The sequence below is a fragment of the Odocoileus virginianus genome, chromosome 16 (genome assembly GCF_023699985.2).
Source record: "Odocoileus virginianus isolate 20LAN1187 ecotype Illinois chromosome 16, Ovbor_1.2, whole genome shotgun sequence".
Lineage (NCBI taxonomy): Eukaryota > Metazoa > Chordata > Mammalia > Artiodactyla > Cervidae > Odocoileus > Odocoileus virginianus.
Window position 1 is genome coordinate 17,485,580 of NC_069689.1, and position 23,389 is coordinate 17,508,968.

The window sequence follows — 23,389 nt, forward strand, 5'->3', positions numbered from 1 at the left end:
GCTAATTACTTTACATCATTACAGTAGTTTTTGTTATACATTGATATGAATTAGCCATGGATTTACATGTACTCCCCATCCCAGTCCCCCCTCCCACCTCCCTCTCCACCCGATCCCTCTGGGTCTTCCCAGTGCACCAGGCCCGAGCACTTGTCTCATGCACCCAACCAAGGCTGGTGATCTGTTTCACCCTAGATAATATACATGTTTCGATGCTGTTCTCCTGAAACATCCCACCCTTGCCTTCTCCCAGAGTCCACAAGTCTGTTCCATACATCTGAGTCTCTTTTTCTGTTTTGCATATAGGGTTATTGTTACCATCTTGTGGTTTTGTCTACGCCATGGAGCCATTAACTGAGCTACAGATCTTCCAGTTCAATCTCTTAATTTTTTTATACAAAGCCAAGAAACAGGAAACCAGAGAAAGGGCCACAGTAAGGGTTTCATGGGGCTTCCCAGGTGGCGCTAGTGGTAAAGAACCCGCCTGCCAATGCAAGAGACATTGAGAGACTGGAGTTCAATCCCTGGGTTGGGAAGATCCCCTGGAGGAAGGCATGGCAACCCACTCCAGTATTCTTGCCTAGAGAATCCCCAGAGGAGCCTGGTGGGCCACAGTCCATAGGGTCACAAAGAGTCGGACACAACTGAGCGACTGAGCACAAATGGATGCACGCAAGGCTTTCATGGGCCCCAGGCCCTTTTGCCTCTGTGGATTCCTTCTTCTATTTTATACACACACACACATATACATATATGTGCATATACATATATACACACACACACACATATGTGTGTATAATAAAAATATTTTATGATTGTATTTGTATAAAGGTGAATATATTCTGGGTTATATCTGTCTTTATATTAACGCAAAGCATGGAACTTGTTTATAGCAAGAAGTAAGACATCTTCATGGGTCCCTGAAAGTATTGTGGGCCTGACGTCCTATGCCTACAGCATCTAATGGAGAAATCACGCAGGGCATCTCAGAGGAAGGAAAACCAGGGCAGCAATGGCAGAGTCAGGGCCCTGCCAGTCCTGACTCCATGCCCCAAGCCCATTCCACTCCTTCCTCTTTCCGTCTAAAGCATCTCATGGGCTGCAGTTCAACAGGCGGCATGTGCTCACGTCTCAGTTACCCGTTGTGATTAAACAGAACGTAAGCATGGACTTTGTCCCAAGGTTCAAAGAAAGATAACAAAACAGTTTCTGAGCCCGTCATCATCTTCTATAGAGATAAGAAAATATTTTAGGAGTAAATTCAGAGACTCAGGAGTAGAGTTAACTATTTTTGGAATGTCAACTAGGTTGACTAACCACCTAACTGGATTTTTATCTGTTTGCTAGCCAATTTAAATATACTTAAATTTACTGTATAGTTATTCCTCTTATTACAACTGACAGATTTATGTGAATAGTACCTAATGTGAATAGATAATAATAGTAAACTGCAGTCTAGAGACTGACTCTTTATCATTCTAAAACCTGGATATTAGTTCATTCCTATATGCCCTTCACATGCACTAACTGCTATCAGTAAGCCAGGCAACTCTAGGGCCTAGAAAGAAACAAAAATAGAGGACTAACCTCAGCTGACATCCTTAAGTGACTTGTTACTATTCAATTAATGAGGTTCATTTGTAGAAAAATAGCAGAAAGAGAAATAAAAGAGGGCTCAGTCAAATTACTCATGATTTTAGAAATGAAATCTAAGGAAGAAAGCCACAACACCCTCTGAAATAAACTGTGTTTAGAGAACACAATACCCTCTGAAATAAATTGGCCAAACCCAGTGATAAAAGGTTCATTATTATCAAAGGATTCATAGAACATATACTCAAACTCTTGCCTTCTCTGCACATATTTGCACAGAACGATGATGACATGGGACAATATCTGATGCATTACTCTTTAAGGCAGAAAATGGCCCTATTCGCTATAAAAAAAAATTAGTATTTCCCCACATATGCTTAAGAAGCTCCAAGGATACTAGATTTTCTAAATATGTATGCATGGTGAAAAAGGCAGATCAAGGAAAAATATAACTGATCTTACAAAAAAACCTGTTTCAACCGAAGAGGAAAATTCTGAATATTCTAACAACACTTCACTATATTTAAGGGTCAGATTTTAAAAACTGTTCCTGCACAGACACATATACACTCATACTCACTTCCTAACACACATGCCACAACTGAGATCAGATTATTGAATTAACTGAATTCATTTTATCTTCATGGTATAAACCCTAGTCAAGCTGAAGATACTGTTCTATTTCAATTCAAATTATTTCACATATGCCACTGACTGTAGGTAAAATGGACTCACTCTTCCAGAATAAGGCATCTTTATAAAGCCCAGGAAGTCAAGTAACAAAAATGATTTTTAAATGTAACAAGGTTATGGGAGCAAAGCTCTATATGCTCTTCTCTATTAAGTAAAATCTTTTTAGCTCTATTTCTGTCAGTAAGATTGATTCTACAGGTCTGTTTTTTTGCTTATAATGCTGATTAGTGACGTTCTAGAACCTATCCTTAAAACTGCAAGTTTCCATAATTAACAGAGATGTTTCTATTTTTCTGCAGCTACAAATATGTCTTTGTCATACAACTGGTTGAAAGGAACTATTTGATAACCTGTTAGACTGGGAACTTTTTCAAGAGTATCAATCATTGTTTCTAGTAGAAATTGAGATACATACGGATATTCATAAATGTCACCACTTGTTTTTTGCTCTATGTATCTGTCCTTGGAAGTATAATTTTAACAAATATTTCAACAATTTTAGTAATTATCATGTTCTCTTGGAAAAAAAGAAAACCTCTAAACATAACTTTGATTGACTGTCTTAATTGATAATTTAGTGCCTAAGATAAGACTGCAGCTGACTTCTGTAGATTTCTGAGCTTTATAAGCATTAGTGACTTTTCTGTCAAATCATTTTCTTCTTCTCCTGCATGCATGGTAAAGAAAAAGTCCTAACTCTGCTAAACTTATTATTGAGCAAATAAAATTCTGCATTTTATTTAAAGTAACAGAGTCAATGCTGACTATGAACTAAAGTGCTAGAAAAACTGATACCACTCTGACATCCATTGTGTACCCCAGATGCTCTCTCCTATATCATAATGTATTCAGTTCCACGTTAGTGATGTTAGTAGGAGACATCACTAACATGGTTAAGTGAAATCCACAAAGAATGTATGAACTAACCAGTATTGTCAAGCTTCTCATACCTAATCAATTTTTAACTACTGACAAAATGAATGGTTGAACAATTCCATTTACCTGATGGTCCTTCAATGAAAGATATTAAGCATCACTAAAAATAGCCAAAAAAGAGGCCATAGGTAAGGAAAGGGGGAAAACAAACACCATGAAAGCCTCATACTAAGTAGCTGTCCCCTTGGGTGATTTTAGTTGATGTCTGTGCCCTTTTCTTGTTCATTACTTAAAAATAAACTGTCTTTAATTACAGAATAAAAACTACAGCAAATATTTAAAACTTTTTTCACAACACAGGTATCTCATTAACCTATGTTTTATTTTGAGTAAATTCATTAGTCATTATTTCACATTATAAAAAGTAACCACACACGCATATGCATTCACAAATTAGATCATCTTTATCATACATCAATATATTTTTTAAAAAAAACAAATATTTTCAATATCAATATAATTATATGCTGATTGCATTTTGAAATAGAGAAGCTGACAATAGCTTCATACAGTATATCTCAAGAACTGACATTTTTAAAATTAAGAACTGTATAGGTTCCTCAGGCAAATTTTGATGGAAATAATAGCATTAGTACAAATAAATGCTGTTGACATAGCTTAAGCATGATAGCTTGGAATAACAGCTGATTCAAACTAGATTCATCATTTCTAATTCAGTAAGGACAAATACAATCTAAAATGTAAACAAAGTATTTATAAAATAAATTCTTCTAGGTAACAAAGGAAATCATCAATCTGTTATTTTTAAGGTAGTTGTAGCTAAAAGTTATCAGAAATCTTTGTAGAATTTTCGTTGCCAAATTTTAATTTCGGAATGTCCAGGTACAACATCCTGTCACCACAATCGCAGGACTGATACAATTTTGGACAGCTGTTTGTACCATTTCAGTGTGACTTTTCTGTTGGGCTTGGAGATTCGTGAGAAAATGCAGTGTCTTTTTTACTCACAAGTCCCCCTTCAAGTGATTAGCTAGGCAGGGTGATATCAGTTGATTTGGGCCTTTCATACAATTTTTAAATGCTAAACTCTAGCACAGTTAAATAGATGGTTTCCTGCACAAATAAATGCAGACATCTCTTTTGTAGCAGTAGTTAAAGCACATACCTAATGTTGTTTTTATTACACTTCACTATAACATTGGAATTCTGTAACCACATTATTGTTCAAGAAATATATATTATACCTCCTAGGGAATGTAATTTCAAATATGGAACGTTTAACAACATCAGCTGCCATTATGTATCTCTCTCTTTTCCAGTCATCAGCCATTGCTTTAGCTTTTGTTCATCAATCACATTATCTCCAGTTGTCTTTGTTTTGCCTCCTTCATCAAGGAGACGGACTAAGGATTGGATTTTCTGGATTTTCTTTGTCAGAAAAGAAGAAAGAAAGAAAGAAGAGAAGGAAGGAAGGAGGGGGAGGAGAAAAAAGAATAAAAAAGAAAACAAAACATGAAAAAGTTTATCCATATAATACTTACAAAGTAAAGCAACTGATACAATCTACTTTGAAAAAACCTAATATATGAGAACTGCAATTAAGTAGACAAGTGAATGACACGTTAAAGTTTACTTGGAATAACATTTAATTACTCAATCTTATGTGCATCTAACACAGCATTCAATTCAATTCATACTTTTCCTGTTTTTCATTTCTATAACCATAGAGGAAATTAACACAACCTAAAATTATCAATCATCTGGCCTTGTAAAACATAAGATAGGATGCATTCCTAAACTTCCTTTAAGACACTGATATTTTTAAATGCCAGATGTATCATCTTTATGACAATGGAAGGTTGGAGAATATATTGCATAGAATTTTTTTAAGCAGCAAAACTGAGATAATTAATACTTTCTGAAATCACTTCACACACTTATTTTAAGCAAAAAGGACAGATTTTCATTTGGATGTGCCATAGTGCTGAATGGTGGATAAGAGTCCGCAGAAACATGACTAGTATCTACAGATACTGATCACTTATTGCAGTTATGTGGCAGTGTGCATTCATGAGAAAGTCTAAATTAGAACCACATAACATGGAGAGAGTTGTGGACCTGGAGATTCAGTTACACATTAACCAAGCAGCTGTGATACCAATACACCTCCTACTTCCGAATATTCAGAAAAAAAACAAACTTCACGTGACTGGTTAGCAGTGTTTGTTTCTAGACTCATTTTTTAAACAATTGTATATGCAACTGATTATATGATTATTTCTATAACTATATATTATAAATATTGAGCAAAATAAAATTTAGTCCATAAAAAGGAAAAGCATGCTCAACAATGAAAGAACACATAAAGAAGTCATCTGAAGTAATGATCAGTCGCTCAGTTGTGTCCGACTTGTTACGGCCGCATGGACTGTAGCCCACCAGATGCCTCTGTCCATGGGAATTCTGAGGCAAGAGTACTGGAGTGGGTTGCCATTTCCTCCTCCAGGGGATCTTCCCAGCCCAGTGATCGAATTTACCCATTGCTTGTGTCTTCTGCATTGGTAAGTGGATTCTTTACAACTGGTGCCAATAATGGAGAGCTGGTATAAGTAGATTAGGCTGCAATGTTCTTTACTTTTAACAATAAATGACTATCACATTTAGAAAGATGAGAAGAGAATGAATTGCATTCTGATATTATTAAATGTGTTCTTCAATAGAAGAATTCCACAACAGTCTTTTGAGAGGAAGAGGGTCAAGAGTGATCAAGAGGAAGGATTGTAGGATGTCAAGAGGTTAGGTGCCTCAGAGGATGAACTGAGCCTGTCCTGTCATTTCACAGAGGGGCACAGCGAGGACCAGAGTGCTGACATGAACTGCACTTGGGAACCAGAGCACACGGCTCCAGCTCTGTGCTCTCCATAGATCATTACCCTGTCCTGCCTCTATTTCAAGACTTTAACTGGAACTTCCATCGTACAGTCATTAGAGCAATAATTGTATGGCTAAGAGATTCTCTGTAGTAACACTACTAACCTGTACCATCAATATTATTTTTTCTGTTTACTATCAATTTTTTTCTATTATATAGTCCCACCCGTTCCTTGAGCTCTATTCAATAAATATGCTTCTAAGTTTTAAATGAATTTGGAATATATCTAATATTTGTATATACCAATGGCCAATTAAAAATTTAGAACAAATTATAATACAGTTCAGTCTAAATGGGGCTCCAGTATGGAGCTTCTGATGTGCAAAAAGATGTACAATAGAAACTTTATTAGAAAATATTCATCAAAATATTCATGAATTACCCTGATAGCTCAGTTGGTAAAAAATCCTCCTGCAATGCAGGCAGGAGACCCCAGTTCAATTCCTGGGTTGGGAAGATCCCCTGGAGAAGGGAAAGGCTATCCACTCCAGTATTCTGGCCTGGAGAATTCTGTGAACTGTATAGTCCGTAGGGTTGCAAAGACTTGGACATGACTGATTTTCATTTTCACTTCATTCATGAATTAAGTGAACTATGTTTAAAAGAAAATCTGAATCCTGTTTAAATTCTCTTCTAATCAGAAGAGCCAGGTGTCCCATATGGAAGAGGAAACCCCTAACTATAGTTTGGGCATCTTGGATGAATCGCTTCTACGTGGATATGACCTCTACCAACGTTGATTTTTTTCTCCCCACTACCCTCTTACATGTTTAACCTAAGAGAAACAAAGGTTTCAACAATTCAAATAAGATACAACTGGTGCATAAAAAGGAACCATGAAGGGGTTCCTTATAACTTTAAGGAACAAATGTCCGTAGAAATCTCTAGCTTATTGGACCCACAACTCTAGATTATATGCTGCAGTAGTATTTCTTAACTGGCATCATTACACCCATCCTTCTGAGCACTGGGTGATTAAATACCATGACCTTAAGCTAGTTCTGTTGTTGCTGTTGTTTTAGCCTCTTAAGTCATATCTGACTCTTTGCAACCCCATAGACTGTAGCCAGCCAGACTCCTCTGTCCATGGGATTTTCCAGGCAAGAATACTGGAGTGGGTTGCCATTTTCTTCTCCAGGGGATCTTCCCGACACAGGAATCGAACTCACGTCTCCTGCATTGCAGGCAGATCTTTACTGCTGAGCCACCAGGGAAGCCCAAGCTAGTTGTTTTAAAGGAATGCAAACATTTTGCAGAAAAATACACAGATCTCAGCTCAGCTATTAATGGGAGCCATTTAAAGTTTCCTGTCAATTCCCTAAGGTTACAATGTCTTTGCCATATATAAATTATCTTATATAAAATACGTAACATAACCAGAGGCATGTGTTTTAACTGATAGCATTTACTCATTACAGACCCTTCCTATTCTTTGGAAACTATTTAAGAGGGAAGGAAAGTACACTAAGAAAAAGAACGAATAAAACACTTAGCAGTCCACCACTGGATTACTTACAAGGTAGCCTTCCGTGGTTGTGTATCTTTACTTCCACTGCTCTTGGGATCAACTGAGTTACCTGTCCCTCGGGAGGTGCTGGGCAGGGAGGCATTAGAAGAAAAGGAACTGGGAGCACTATTGGTGTTACGAGTCCGGAATGAGTCATCTGAAAGGAACACACGTACAGTCAGCCAGATGGAGTCCACTAGAGAGATGTGAACCTTCAAGAAGGTTCATGAGAGCCGACTTTTCCCCTTCATTTAAGGCCAATTTTACTAAGGTATAAATTATATACAATAGACTGCACAAATTTAAGGTCCTGAAATTTGTATATACTATGAAGCCATCACCACAATCAAGAGTGAACAGACCCATCACATTTGCTCCTGCCTCATCATCTCTCCATTCCCTCTCTGATGCCAGGCAACCACGAACCTGCCTGCTGCTGCTCACTACAGATTAGTCTGCATTTCATGAAATTTCATATAAATGGACTCAGACAGTATACACTCTTCTTTTGTCTGACTTCTTTCATTCAGCATAATTATGTTGCAACTCATCCTTATTTTATACATCAATACTTTATCCTTTTTATTGCTGACCAGCACTCCTATCGACCAATATTCCTGTAGAAGGAAATGGCATCACACTCCAGTATTTCCACCTGGAGAATCCCATGGACAGAGGAGCCTGGGTGGGCTCCAGTCATTGGGTTGCAGAGTAGGACACGACTGAGCGACTGAGCACATTCCTATTGCACGGACATGTCGAAATTTGTCTATCCATTCTCCTATTGATAGACAACATGATTCCCCCCTTATAATCTATTACAAATAAAGCTGCTGTGAATGATAGTGTGCAAGTTTGTATGTGGACATGTGTTTTCTCTTTCGTTAAGTCTTGAATGGAACTGCTGAATCATGTAGTCGGTGTATATTTAATTTCCTAAGAAACTGCCAAATTGCTGTCTGAAGTGGTTATACCACTTTGCATTTTCAGCAGCAATATATGAGAGTCCTGGAGGGTTACTACATATCCTCACACACTTGACATTGTGAGTGTTTTTAAACACTAGTGGATGTGATGTGGTATCTCCTTGTGCATGTGTGACTTCTTTCTCATTGCATTAACTTTCATTTCTCTAATGTTACTGATCTTAAGCATCTTTTTACTTACTTGTACATCTTCTCCTGTGAAATGCCTGTTCAAATCTTTTTCTCATTTTAAATCAGTTGCCTGATTTGTTTTAAAGATTATTGTATATTCTAAAAACTAAAAATAGAGCTACCATATGATCCTGCAATCCACTCCTGGGCATATACCCAGAGAAAACCACAATATGAAAAGATAAATGCACCCCAGTGTTCATTGCAGCACTATTTGTAATAGCCAAGGCATTAGAAGCAAACTAAATGTCCATCAATAAATGAATGGATTAAGATGATTTGGTGGAATATGGAATATTACTCAACCATAAAAATACAGTAATGCCATTAGCAGCATTTGAATGGACCTATGATAGTAGATTGTCATACCATGTGAAGTAAGCCAGGGAACAATAAATATATCACTTATATGTAGAATCTAAATAAAGAAAAAAGATATAAATGAACTTATTTCCAAAACAGAAAGAGACTCACAGACATAGGAAACATAGAGGGTGGCAGGAGGGATAAATTAGGAGGGTGGGAATACCATATACACACTGCTATATATAAAACAGATAGCCAACAAGGATCTATTGAATGGCAAAAGGCATGTGACTCAGTCGTGTCTGACTCTTTGTGACCCCATGGACTGTAGCCAGCCAGGCTCCTCTCTGTCCATGGAATTTTCCAGGCAAGAATACTGGAGTGGTTTGCCATTTCCTTCTCCAGGGAATCTTCTTGACCCAGGAATTGAACCTGTGTCTCTTGAGCCTCCTGCATTGGTAGGCAGATTCTTTACTAGTTGAGCCACTGGAGAAGCCAGCACAAGGAACTAGACTCAATATTTTGTAATAATCTATAAGGGAAGAGAATCTGAAGAATATATATATAACCAAATCACTGTGCTTGTACACCTGAAACTAACAATATTGTAAATCAATTATACTTCAATTTAGTAAAAAAAAAAAAAAAAAAAAACTTGTATATTCTAGATACAAGTCCTTTGTCAGGTATATGTAACATGAATATTTTCTCCCAATCTGTGTCCTGCCTTTTACTTTTTTAACACTCTATTCGAAGTGTTAAAGTTTTAAATTTTAATGAAGTACAGTAAGTTAATTTTTTATGGTTTGGAGAAATTTTTGTCAACTCTAAAATCACAAAGACTTACTTCTATATTTTCTTCAGAAATATCACATTTTTAACTTTTAAATTTACAAAACATTTTGAGTTAATTTTGTGTATAGTGTGAGATAAGAATTAAGGTTCAGTTTTTTGGGTTTATTATGGGCATTCAATTGTTTTAGCATCAAAAAATTTTAGTAAAAAAAAAATACAATTCTATCACCATTGATTTATCAAGGAACCTTTCTGAAAACTCAGCTAACTACGTTTGTCAGTGTAGGTCATACAGTTTTGAGTACTGAAGCTTTAGGAGAATGCTATCAGGTAATTGTTATTTTTTCTTTTTCAAAATACTCAGTTCTGTGTATATACACAGTAACTTTCAAAAACATTTTTATCAGGATTGCACTGAATCTCTGGCTCAAATAAAAAACAATTGACATCATAACAATATTAAGTTTTCCAATCAATGAACAAGGTATACTTTCTATTTACTTATGTCTAATTTCTTCCAGCAATGTTAGTGTGTATCTAGCAAACATTTTGCTAAATTTGATCCCTGAGCATTTAATATTTTTGAGGTTATTTTAAATGTTATCTTCAAACAGACATAATTTTTTAAAGTATAGAAAAATTGAGACGAGTATGAAGAATTCCCACCTACCCCCATAGTTCAGTCAGTTCAGTTCAGCCACTCAGTCATGTCTGACTCTTTGTGACCCCACGGACTGCAGCATGCCAGGCTTCCCTGTCCATCACCAACTCCCGGAGCTTGCTCAAACTCATGTCCATCGGGTCAGTGATGTCATCCAACCATCTTGTCCTCTGTCGTCCCCTTCTCCTCCCACCTTCAATCTTTCCCAAAATTAGGGTCCTTTTTATTAATGCCTTACATTTATATACTATACTTGGTACAATCAATGAGCCAATGGTAACATGATATTACTGACAAAATCCACAGCGTGTTCAGATTTCCTCGGTATCACCCAGTGCCTGTTTCTGTCTAAGGATACCGCCCAGGACACCGCAGTGCACTTCCTTGCCAGGTCTGCTTTGCTGGGACAGTTTCTTAGCCTCCCTCGCCTTTGACGACCTTAACAGCTGTGAGGGGCCTGGTCAGGTATTTCGTAGGATGCGCCTCTACTGGGATCTGTCTGACGCTTTTCTCACAATTAGACTGATGTTATAGGTTTGAGGTAGGGTGACAGAGTTAATGTAGTATTTTCATCACATCGTATCAAGGTGCACACTGACAAATCTTTTTTCTGTTTTCTGTTTTTTTATTTTATACTTCATGACAGATCACTAGAAATGGGATTTTTTTGAGGAAACGTTTTAAAAAACTAGGATTCTTGATGAACTTAACCAAATTGCTCCCAAAAGCTTCCACAGATTTTCATACCCACCTGCAATGGATACATTGCAATTTGTTTCCATGAATCCTTACTAGAATTCCCTTTATATTTCCTCCAGCCTGTGGTGCCTACAGAGCTCTGGAATGCTGCAACTGATGACTGATGGTACATGTTAAGTAAAAAGTATTAATTTGAGTTTCCACACTGTGTCTTTGACCTTTCCATTTATTAATTTAACACTATCCACCCCCCCGCCACCCACACTCTCTCCACACTCCAGCCTGACTGACAGGCTGCTGCTGTTCTCTGAAGACAAAACAGTCAGTTTTACTTCTGACAGGTTCTCTGAATGGGACGGTATTCCATACCCACCTCTGCCTGTCAAAGTTCTAGAGCACCTTAAGGTTCATCGCAAATGACAATCATTCTGAAGCTCATCTTCACTCCCAAAGTAAGCAAAATCTCTATGTGAACACCTAATATATTTGTTTAAAAATATTTTGCTCCCATTTTCTCACTATAGAGCAGATATATAATTGTATAGTGATGTTTTCCTCAGTCTGCAATTCATTAAGTAATAAATAATAAGCACATTTTTCTAGCCAAGACACCTAGGAAATTCTTCATTCAATTTATTTCCTCTCCCAAAAATAATACTGAAACTTTAAGACAATATTTTTCAAATATTTTAATAAATGATATACCCTATGAGAGATATGCTTTTTAGGCCATGGATATTAAACTTTAGAATCTGCAGATCATACACAGGCCTACCTCAATTTCTTGCTCTTCACTTTATTGCAGATAAAACTGATAATGCATTTTTGGGGGTTTTTTTGGTTTTTTTTTTTAACAAATTGAAAGGTTTGTGACAACACTGCATCCAGAAAGTCTACCAGAACCATTTTTCCAATAGTATTTGCTCACTTCTTGTCTTTGTGTCATATTTTGATAATTCCTGCAATATTTCCAACTGTTTCCTTGTTATTATATTTACGGTGGTGTCTGTGATCAGTAATGTTTGATGTTACTATTGAAACTGTCTCTGGGCACCATGAACCACATCCATGTAAGATGGCAAACCTAACTGATGAATGCTGTATGTGTTCTGACCGCTTCACTTTCTGGCCATTCCCTGATCACTATCCCTCCACAGGCCTCCTTGTTCCCTGAGATACAACAATATTGTGTCCAATAAAAGCCACACCTACTTGTTATCTCTTGTCTGTGGCTGCTTTTACTCTGCTATACTACAGTTGAGTAATTGTGACAGAAACCAATTTGGCCAAGAGAATGCAAAATATTTACCATGTGGTCCTTTACAGAGAAGTTTGCTTATCCCTGGTATAAACTTTAAGTATGTAATACTCTTAACGGTTTAGCTGCATATGATCCACAGTGAAGCCTTAGTGTTTTTAACTTCCTTAAAAATTACTGCAAAAACTTTTAGTCCATGCCTGAGCAGGTCTTCAGACTGCAGTAAAACCTATCCTATCATTTTGTACTTCTCCTCTTTTAAAAGTATTGATCTCTGATGCCTGACACAGTGAAAACAAAATAGTATTGTCAGGCATTTTAATTGCTGGGGAAAGTTTCTTTGCTATTTGATAAAGACATAAATTTGGGAAACTGTATCTAGAAATAAAGAAATGAGTCATTTAAAGAAAACTGTATTTTATTAAATTTAATAATTATTTGACGAGCTCAGATTTCTACTTACCAGTTAGTGAAATCATAGAAGTCTTTGATAAACCTGAGACAGAAGATGTATATGCTGCTGTAGAACTTTTACTAGAAAAGAACATGATTTAGTTAAAATACAAGAAAATGCGTCTTTCAGTCTCAGTCATTGATGAGAAAACACCACTAGGTCTTTCCTAACGTTTCCTTAGTGCTTCCTCTGCTTGTTACGAAACATGCTTACTACTTTTATTTCTTATTTATTTTTTACATTCCACCCCTCACAACAATTACTTTAAGTTAAAAACATTTCCTAAACTTCTGCTACATCAGCATAATGGTTTTTCTTTTGATACACAGCCAAAACAGATAATAGAGATAAAATTTTCCTAGGAATAACACATCTTTAGTTCTATTCTCTGTTGCCCATCTTGAGATCACCCTATTGGCTAGGAACTCTAAATAATTCTACCAATAATGTCCAAAAACATAGCTGAAACACATCCAGATTAAGCTCTTTTTTTTTCAATTTTTTACAGAAAGTTTTAAAAAAAATAAAAGAAAAACATTCATTTTTTCCATAACATAGTCTTTTTCTTGATAAATAATTTTAAAGACATTTACAGTTCCTTAAAATTACTTTGCTTGCTGATTGATAGGCAGCTGTTACATATTTACTATATGTATATAATATATTATAAGAGTCATGGTCATTTAACTTTTTCTGATTCTCCCCTAGTCTTAACTGTTTATAATTTTGTCTGCTGGGCCAAAAGGGAGACTAGACATGCAACCAGTCAGGAGAACTCTGTTGTGACCATTTTACCACAGAAAGAGGCCAGTGGTTTCTTCATGGACAGAAATAACACAAACAGCAAATGTATATCACATCTATTCAGTGAATGGGGCATGTCCACACCCGTTTAGAAGCCATGTGGCACATGTGATATAGCACCACTCTCCTCATAAAATGATATACAGATTCCATGATGTTGTTACACAGGATCAGGGAAGTAGTCTTCCTAGAATTCCAGGATAACTGTTCTTATGCAAATTGGTAAGACTACTATTTTTCTTAATATTAAATCTTTATAGAAGGTAACTTATTATTTACCTATGAAAAACCTCAAAATTAATCCCAATTTTATATAATAATGTAAACATCTCACATAAAGATGTGTTAAAATAAAAATTAAGTCAGAATGTGAAGGGCTGACAGATCATACCTAGTAGTACATTTGTCTAAGTTGCCATATTTTGCATGAAAAGCTTGATTATTAAAAGACTGGCTTCGAATCAATTTGGATTTCTTGATTTCTTTACCTAGAGTAACAAGCAGAAGGCAAATGCAATTGGTTAGCTCATCAGTGCATCCTCAGCTGCCCCAACCCCATTTGCTCTCCAGCTCCCACCACTGTGAGAAACACACGGAGGGGGGTGGCTTCCCTGCCTTGGTTTGACCTGACTGGAGTATTTCTTATGCTTCACTGCCCAGTAAGAAGCATCAAACAAAGGAAAAGGAAAGAAGAGCTTTTCGAACAATATCTCATCTCACAGAGTGACTGCCTTGTAATTATCACTTATAAAAGGAACAAAGCAGACACAAAAACCAGTTTCTTACTTGTGGATGGGGTGGCAGAAGAGGATCCAGGAACAGGAATGGGGAGGCTCTTGGGCAGACTTGTTGGTGTCTTGGAGTCTCTACCTAAAACAAACTCTGTTTTAAGTGTTATAATTTCTCTGATTAATCTCCATACACACACGACAACACAGGGACTACAGACCACTTTCTCTCACTAAGCGGCACTCTTTTCCAAATCTTATTCTTTATATATTTAAATATTTCATTCTCAGTTACTCAGTGATCAATTTGACAATCTTATTGCTATTATCAAACTTCAAACTTTCCTTTGAAGGATCGGAACCTCTGCACTGATCCTCACCATTTACTTATTGGTGAGGATCTGTATCAGTTAGCATCCATTTATGAGAACAACTTTTGATAAATCAAAGAAAGTGATTTTCCATACAAAATTAAAAACAGCATAGGGAGGTTCAAGAGGGAGGGGATATATGTACACCTATGGCTGATTCATGTTGATACTTGGCAGAAACCAACAAAATTCTGTAAAGCAATTATCCTTCAATTAAAAAATAAATAAACAAGTACATATTTTAAAAGTTAAAAAAAAAAAAACTCAGCATGGTCTTTCAGAATGCTGGGATGTAACATCAATTGTGTACCTTGGTAAGGATGTGGGAAAACCACTTACGTTTCTTTTCAAAGGTTTTATCACTCATAGGCCTTCCATCATTTTGTTGCTTCTCTTTTTCTAATTGCTCCTATTAATAAAACATCACCTTAGCATTAAAGGTAAGCATAAGTAGATTTACTTTTTAAGGTTTCTAAAATAACATTTATTTATTAAAAGTTAACATGTGCATAATAGGCAACCAAAAAAACACAAGAAGCAAAAAACAAAGTCATTCATAATCACAAACAGTTTACCGTTTGACGTGCCCTCCCAGGTCTCATTTGTGTATTTTCATAACTAAGCATCCATTTTTATGTAATTAAGATCATACAGTTATGTATCATGTTGTTTCACACATCATGATATTTATCATTTCAAAGTCCCAAAGCTATGAATATTTTAATAACCAAGAATACACTATACCAACTCAATCTGGAAGGAAAAAAATGTAATCTTGCCTTTTGTGATGACAAAAATTTCAGAGAAGACAAAAATGGCAGCAGAACTCTAGATAAAGATACTGGCAGAGCTATGATTAAAATACTACATTCCCTTAATGTCCAATTAAAAGTGAGACATAAAGCAACAGAGTATGCAAAGTGTAATGCTTCTAGGAGGATTCATTACCTGATCTAAACTATTAAAGTATAGCAAGGAGGTATGCTTGCGTTGAATTAATTATTTAACAAGCATAAGTAGATTTAGAAAACTGTTCTAATCAGAAATTACTCTAAGCTTTAGAGGTATAAAAATACAGTTCACAAAAATACCTAACAGAAGTAATTTGTTCTCAAAATTGGTATCTAAAGAAGTCACAGTTCTTTCAGATTTTTTTTTTTAACATCTACAGAATTGTGCCCTGGGAGGGTTGTCAAGATAAAACAATGAATTTGATATTACTGTTGCAATGAGCCTTTCAGATAGTGAAGAATCTGCCTGCAATGCAGGAGACCCAGGTTTCATCCCTGGGTCGGGAAGACTCCCTGGAGAAGGGAACAGCAAACCACTCTAGTACTCTTGCCTAGAGAATTCCATGGACAGAGGAACCTGGGGTTTATAGTCCCAGCCCATGGGGTAGCAAAGAGTTGGACACGACTGAGTGACTAACACTCTCACTTCACTTTCATTTACTAATTCTCATCAGCAAAATATTGGTACTATTGTCCCTTTCCATTTCTAACTGATAAGTGAAAAAACAATATCCTTCTTTTAAAAGCCTGAGAGAAAAAAAAGTTTGTAGATATTATTTAAATTTTGATTGAAGTATAATACACATAGAGAAAGTACACAAACTGTAAGTATACAGCTCAGTAAATTTTCCCAAAATGAACACACCCATATAATCAGCTTCCAGACCAAGAAAAAATATTTCCAAGCTCAAAGTCTTCTTTATCCCAACAGAATAACCAAAATAACTCATATCAAGTTCTGAACAAACATGACATAACCAGCATGTACAGAACTACAGTCAACAATGGAGAATACACATTCTTTTCAAGAACAAGTGTAAAATGAAGAAAAAGAAAAAACAGACAAAACAAAAAATTTCCACATAGACTTGGACTGCATAAAAAACTATTAAATAAAAATTCTAAAACTGAAAATAAAACATGCAAAGCTGAAAAACATTGTTAAGTGAGCTTAGGAAGTAGTGCCATCTATTTTATCTTTTCCTCTGCCATTTGATCATATTAATCACAGTTACCCTGAAGTCCTTGTTGGGTAACTCTAATAGTAGGATCATCTGTGAATCTTTTTTTATTCTCTGACTTTTATCTTGGGTTTAGGTTATTAAGTCCTAAAATTTTTAGAGCCTATTTATTCTGCTTATTCCTTATGTCTACCACTGGCAATACTGAGTTCTAATCTTTGTTTTACAGACTGCTGAATAATACAATTTGCTTTTCAGAGGATTTCCACTTAAGTTTTTAAACTCATAGCACAATTTTTTGTAGAGAAATAGACAATATAAAAAAATAAATGGGACTATTATAACTGAAAAACACAGTACTGGAAACTTTAAAACCACTGGATGGGCTCAATAGCCAAATGGAGAAGGCAGGAAAAGAAATGGTAACACTGAAGATGGATCAACAGAGATTAATCACTCTGAGAAGCAGAGTTTAAGGGGAAAGAGAGAAAGAACAAAGCCTCATGGACCTGTGGGATGATATCAAAAGATATAACACATGTATAATTATTGATCCAGAAATGTAAGAGTGAGCAACAGGGGACAGAAGATATATTTAAACAAATAACAGGTCAAACCTTCCCAAACTTGGGAAATGATACATGTTTACAGATTCAGGAAGCTCGACAAATCCAAAACAGGATAAATATGAAGCAAATCATGCCTAAAAACATCAAAATCAAACTGCTAAAAACAAGAAAATACCTTGGAAGTAGTCAGAGACAAACAACATTATACACAGAAGAACAGTAATTCAAATGAGAGCAGATATTTTATCAGATACTAGAGAGACCAGAACACAGATAGAAATAATTCTTTTAAGTACAGTATGAAACAAGGCTTGCAAACAGAATTTGTATTCAATAAAAATATCCCTTAAAGAGGAAGGCAAAAATAAGACATTTTAGATAAAGAAAAACTAAGATAATCTGTCTAAAAATACTTGCACTTCATTCTTCAGGTTGAAGGGGAAAAAAAACAAAGAGGGGAAATTTGGGTCCTAAGTAGTGAATGATGGTTCTATAATGACCTACAGGACCTTCTAGAACTAACACCAAAAAAAGATGTTCTTTTCATCATAGGCAACTGGAATGCAAAAGTAGGAAGTTAAGAGATACCTGGAGTGACAAGCAAGTTTGGCCTTGGAATACAAAATGAAACAGGGCAAAGGCTAACAGAGTTTTGCCAAGAGAACGCACTGCTCATAGCAAACACCCTCTTCCAACAACACAAGAGAAGACTCTACACATGGACATCGCCAGATGGTCAACACCGAAATCAGATTATACTCTTTGCAGCTGAAGATGCAGAAGTTCTATACAGTCAGCAAAAATAAGACCAGGAGATGACTGTGACTCAGATTATGAACTCCTTATTGCAAAATTCAGACTTTAAAGAAAGCAGGGAAAACCACTAGACCACTCAGGTATGACCTAAATCAAACCAAATCCCTTACAACTATACAGTGGAAGTGACAAATAAATTCAAGGGATTAGATCTGATGGACAGAGTGCCTGAAGAACTATGGACGGAGGCTTGTAACACTGTACAGGAGGCAGTGATCAAGACCATTCTCAAGAAAAACAAAAACAAAAAGGCAACATGGTTGTCTGAGGAGACCTTACAAATAGCTGAGAAAAGAAGAGAAGTGAAAGGCAAAGGAGAAAAGGAAAGATATACTCATTTGAATGTAGAATTCCAAAGAACAGCAAGGAGAGATAAGAAAGCTTTTCTCAAGATGACATAATGGCTCAGGTAGAATGCCTGATTAAATCTAAAAACCAACTTCTAGAACAAATAAGAAAACAGTGTGTCTGCAAAATACAAGGCTAATATACAAAAATCAACAGTATTATTAAGCTCCAGCAACAAAAAACTAGAAAGCAAAATTTAAACTTACAATTCCATCCACAATGCCAAGAAACATAATATACTAGAAATAAATCTAACAAAAAGACTTCCTTGAACTCTATACTTGAGACTACCAAAACTGAGAAGAAAAGTAAAGACTAAATAAACCAATCAAGAGAAGACTCATAAGTTTAGATGGCAATTTTCCAAATTGATCTACAGATGAATGATAATTAACACAATTCTAACTAAAATTTCAGGCTTTTTAGAAATTGACAAACTGATTCTAAACTGTATATCAAAATGCAGAGGGCCTCAACTGGCCAAAGCAACTTAAAGTAATAAGTCTGAGCACTGACCCTACCTGATTTTAAGAATTACTACACAGTGTTCAAGGTGGTTTAGAATGGCCAGAAAGACAAACATATAAATCAGTGGAATGAAATAGTGAGTCCCTAAGCAGAGACACACACAAACATACACACACATATATACATATGAACAAAAAAATCATATACATATGATTAAAAATTATATACATATGATTTAAAAAAAAAGGTGCTAAAGCAATTCACTGGGGAAAAGAAAGTTTTCCACAAATGGTGCTAGAATAATTGCTTATTCAGATAGAAAAAATAAACATAAAAATTAACTTGAAATGATTCATAGACCTAAATGTAAAACCTAAAACTAAAATTCCTAGAAGAAAACAGGAAAAAGTCTTTATAATTTATAATTTGGGGATAGACTAAGGGCTTCCTCTAGTGGCTCAAAAGGTAAAAGTATCTGCCTGCAATGCAGAAGATCTGGGTTCAATCCCTGGGTTGGGAAGATCCCCTAGAGAAGAAAATGGCAAGCCACTCCAGTACTCTTGCCTGGAAATCCCCATGGACGGAGGAGCCTGGTAGGCTACAGTCCATGAGGTCGCAAAGAGTCGGACATGACTGAATGACTTCACTTTCACTTTCAAAGGACTCTTGGGTACAAAAAAAGCATGAACTATGCTAAGAGAACACATGGATATAAGTTGCACTTGATCAATATTAAACATTTCTGCTCTTCAAAAACACCATTAGGTAAATGAAAAAAAAAGCACAGACTCCAAGAAAATATTCATAATATGTGTATCTGACAAAGGAATTATATTCAGAGTTTATGAAGAACTCTTACAACTTGATAATAAGAAGAGAAACAACCCACTTTAAAATCTGAAAATGGACTTCATCAACTAAGATATAAGTATGGCCAATACACAAAGGCAAAGATGCTCAGCCTCATTAGGCATCAGGGATATGCAATCTGAAATTGCAATGAGATACCATTACACCCTCACTCAAACAAGCATTACAGAGGGTATGAGGTAACTGAAGTTCTCCACCACAGTCAGTGGGGGTATAAGTTACTTTGCAAAACAGTCTTGTTTTAAAGTTAAGCATACTTTAACATACGATCCATCCATTCCACTGCTAGGTTATTTTCCCAAAGAAATCCAAGTATACATCCACTCAAAGATTTCTTCACTAATATTCCCAAGCTAGAAGTAACCTAAATGTCCATTAAGGCAGGGAAACCTTTTAGAACTAACACCCAAAAAAGATGTCCTTTCCATTATAGGGGACTGGAATGCAAAAGTAGGAAGTCAAGAAACACCTGGAGTAACAGGCAATTTGGCCTTGGAGTACGGAATGAAGCAGGGCAAAGGCTAATAGAGTCTTGGCAAGAGAACGCACTGGTCATAGCAAACACCCTCTTCCAACAACACAAGAGAAGACTCTACACATGGACATCACCAAATGGTTAACACTGAAATCAGACTGATTATATTCTTTGCAGACAAAGATGGAGAAGCTCTATACAGTCAGCAAAAACAAGACCAGGAGCTGACTGTGGCTCAGATCATGAACTCCTTATTGCCAAAGTCAGACTTAAACTGAAGAAAGTAGGGAAAACCACTAGACCATTCAGGTATTACCGAAATCAAATCCCTGATGATTATACAGTGGAAGTGAGAAACAGATTTAAGGGACTAGATCTGATAGACACAGTGCCTGATGAACTAAGGACAGAGGTTCATGACATTGTACAGGAGACAGGGATCAAGACCATCCCCATGGAAAAGAAATGCAAAAAAGCAAAATGGCTGTCTGAGGAGGCCTTACAAATAGCTGTGAAAAGAAGAGAAGAGAAAAGAAAAGATATTCCCATTTGAATGCAGAGTTCCAAAGAATATCAAGGAGAGATAAGAAAGCCTTCCTCAATGATCAATGCAAAGAAAGAGAAGAAAACAACAGAATGGGAAAGACAAGAGATCTCTTCAAGAAAATTAGAGATATCAAGAGAACATTTCATGCCAAGATAGGTTCGATAAAGGACTGAAATGGTATGGACCTAACAGAAGCAGAAGACATTAAGAAGAGGTGGCAAGAATACACAGAAGAACTGTACGAAAAAGATCTTCACGACCCAGATAATCACGATGGTGTGATCACTCACCTAGAGCCAGACATCCTGGAATGTGAATCAAGTGGGCCTTAGGAAGCATCACTACGAACAAAGCTAGTGGAGGTGATGGAATTCCAGCTGAGCTATTTCAAATCCTGAAAGATGATGCTGTGAAAGTGCTGCACTCAATATGCCAGGAAATTTGGAAAACTCAGCAGTGGCCACAGGACTGGAAAAGGTCAGTTTTCATTCCAATCCCAAAGAAAAGCAATGTCAAAGAATGTTCAAACTACCGCACAATTGCACTCATCTCACACGCTAGTAAAGTAATGCTCAAAATTCTCCATTATGTGAACCACGCACTTCCAGATGTTCAAGCTGGTTTTGGAAAAGGCAGAGGAACCAGAGATCAAGTTGCCAACATCCACTGGATAATCAAAAAGCAAGGGAGTTCCAGAAAAACATCTATTTCTGCTTTATTGACTATGCCAAAGCCTTTGACTGTGTGGATCACAATAAACTGTGGACAATTCTGAAAGAGATGGGAATACCAGACCACCTGACCTGCCTCTTGAGAAACCTGCATGCAGGTCAGGAAGCAACAGTTAGAACTGGACATGGAATGACAGACTGGTTCCAAATAGGAAAAGGAGTATGTCAAGACTGTATACTGTCACCTGCTTATTTAACTTAAGGAATGCTGGGCTGGAGGAAGCACAAGCTGGAATCAAGATTGCCGGGAGAAATATCAATAACCTCAGATAGCAGGTGACACCACCCTTATGGCAGAAAGTGAAGAGGATCTAAAGAGCCTCTTGATGAAAGTGGAGAGGAGAGTGAAAAAGTTGGCTTAAAGCTCAACATTCAGAAAACGAAGATCATGGCACCTGGTCCCATCACTTCATAGAAAATAGATGGGGAAACAGTGGAAACAGTGTCAGACTTTATTTTTTGGGCTCCAAAATCACTGCAGATGGTGATTGCAGCCATGAAATTAAAAGACGCTTACTCCTTGGAAGGAAAGTTATGACCAACCTAGATAACATATTAAAAAGCAGAGACATTACTTTGTCAACAAAGGTTTGTCTAGTCAAGGCTATGGTTTTTCCAGTGGTCATGTATGGATGTGAGAGTTGGACTGTGAAGAAAGCTAAGAGCCGAAGAATTGATGCTTTTGAACTGTGGTGTTGGAGAAGACTCTTGAGAGTCCCTTGGACTGCAGGGGGATCCAACCAGTCCATCCTAAAGGAGATCAGTCCTGTGTGTTCATTGGAAGGACTGATGCTGAAGCTGAAACTCCAATACTTTGGTCACCTCATGAGAAGTGTTGACTCATTGGAAAAGACCCTGATGCTGGGAGGGATTGGGGGCAGGAGGAGAAGGGGATGACAGAGGATGAGATGGCTGGATGGCACCATCAACTCGATGGACATGAGTTTGGGTAAACTCTGGGAGTTGGTGATGGACAGGGAGGCCTGGTGTGTTGTGGTTCATGGGGTCGCAAAGAGTCGGACACGACTGAGTGACTGAACTGAACTGAACTGAACTGAAACACATGGTAAGTGACTTCCCAGGTGGTGCTAGTGGTAAAGAACCAGCCTGCCAATGCAGGAGATGTAAGAGACGTGGGTTTGATCCCTGGGTCAGGAAGATCTCCAGGAGAAGAGAGTGGCAATCCACTCCAGTACTCCTGCCTGGAGAATCCCACGGACAGAGGAGCCTGGTGGGCTATAGTCTATGGGGTCATAAAGAGTCGGATACTACTGAGGCGACTTCATGTGCATACAAAAACACAGTGGTATATCCATAGTTTGGGCTGCTGCTGCTGCTGCCAAGTCACTTCAGTCGTGTCCGACTCTGTGTGATCCCATAGACGGCAGCCCACCAGGCTCCCCCGTCCCTGGGATTCTCCAGGCAAGAACACTGGAGTGGGTTGCCATTTCCTTCTCCAATGTGTGAAAGTGAAAAGTGAAAGTGAATTCGCTCAGTCGTGTCCGACTCTTAGCCATGCCATGGACTGCAGCCTACCAGGCTCCTCCATCCATGGGATTTTCCAGGCAAGAGTACTGGAGTGGGGTGCCATCGCCTTCTCCGATAGTTTGGGCTACTATTTATAAATAAAAAGGAGTGACCTCTTGATATACACAACAACATAGAAGAATCTGAAAATAATTATACTGATGAGAGAAATATGACCCAAAAAGTACTAATGAATGATTCAATTCATTAG

The 23,389-nt window shown here is 37.1% G+C and overlaps 1 protein-coding gene across 4 annotated transcripts in view; it reads right to left on the minus strand.

Moving 5' to 3' along the window:
• Positions 1 to 3,525: 3,525 nt before the first annotated feature.
• Positions 3,526 to 23,389, minus strand: part of PPP4R4 (protein phosphatase 4 regulatory subunit 4) — a 101,661-nt gene continuing 81,797 nt past the window's right edge. For all 4 annotated transcript variants that reach the window (XM_020899166.2, XM_020899165.2, XM_070477899.1 and 1 more), the window contains 6 exons: positions 15,195 to 15,264; positions 14,543 to 14,626; positions 14,148 to 14,244; positions 12,962 to 13,032; positions 7,632 to 7,779; positions 3,526 to 4,611 (listed from right to left, as the gene is read on the minus strand). In XM_020899166.2, coding sequence (XP_020754825.2) covers positions 4,587 to 4,611; positions 7,632 to 7,779; positions 12,962 to 13,032; positions 14,148 to 14,244; positions 14,543 to 14,626; positions 15,195 to 15,264 — 495 coding nt within the window. In that variant the 3' untranslated portion in view covers positions 3,526 to 4,586. The remainder of the gene's footprint in view (positions 4,612 to 7,631; positions 7,780 to 12,961; positions 13,033 to 14,147; positions 14,245 to 14,542; positions 14,627 to 15,194; positions 15,265 to 23,389) is intronic.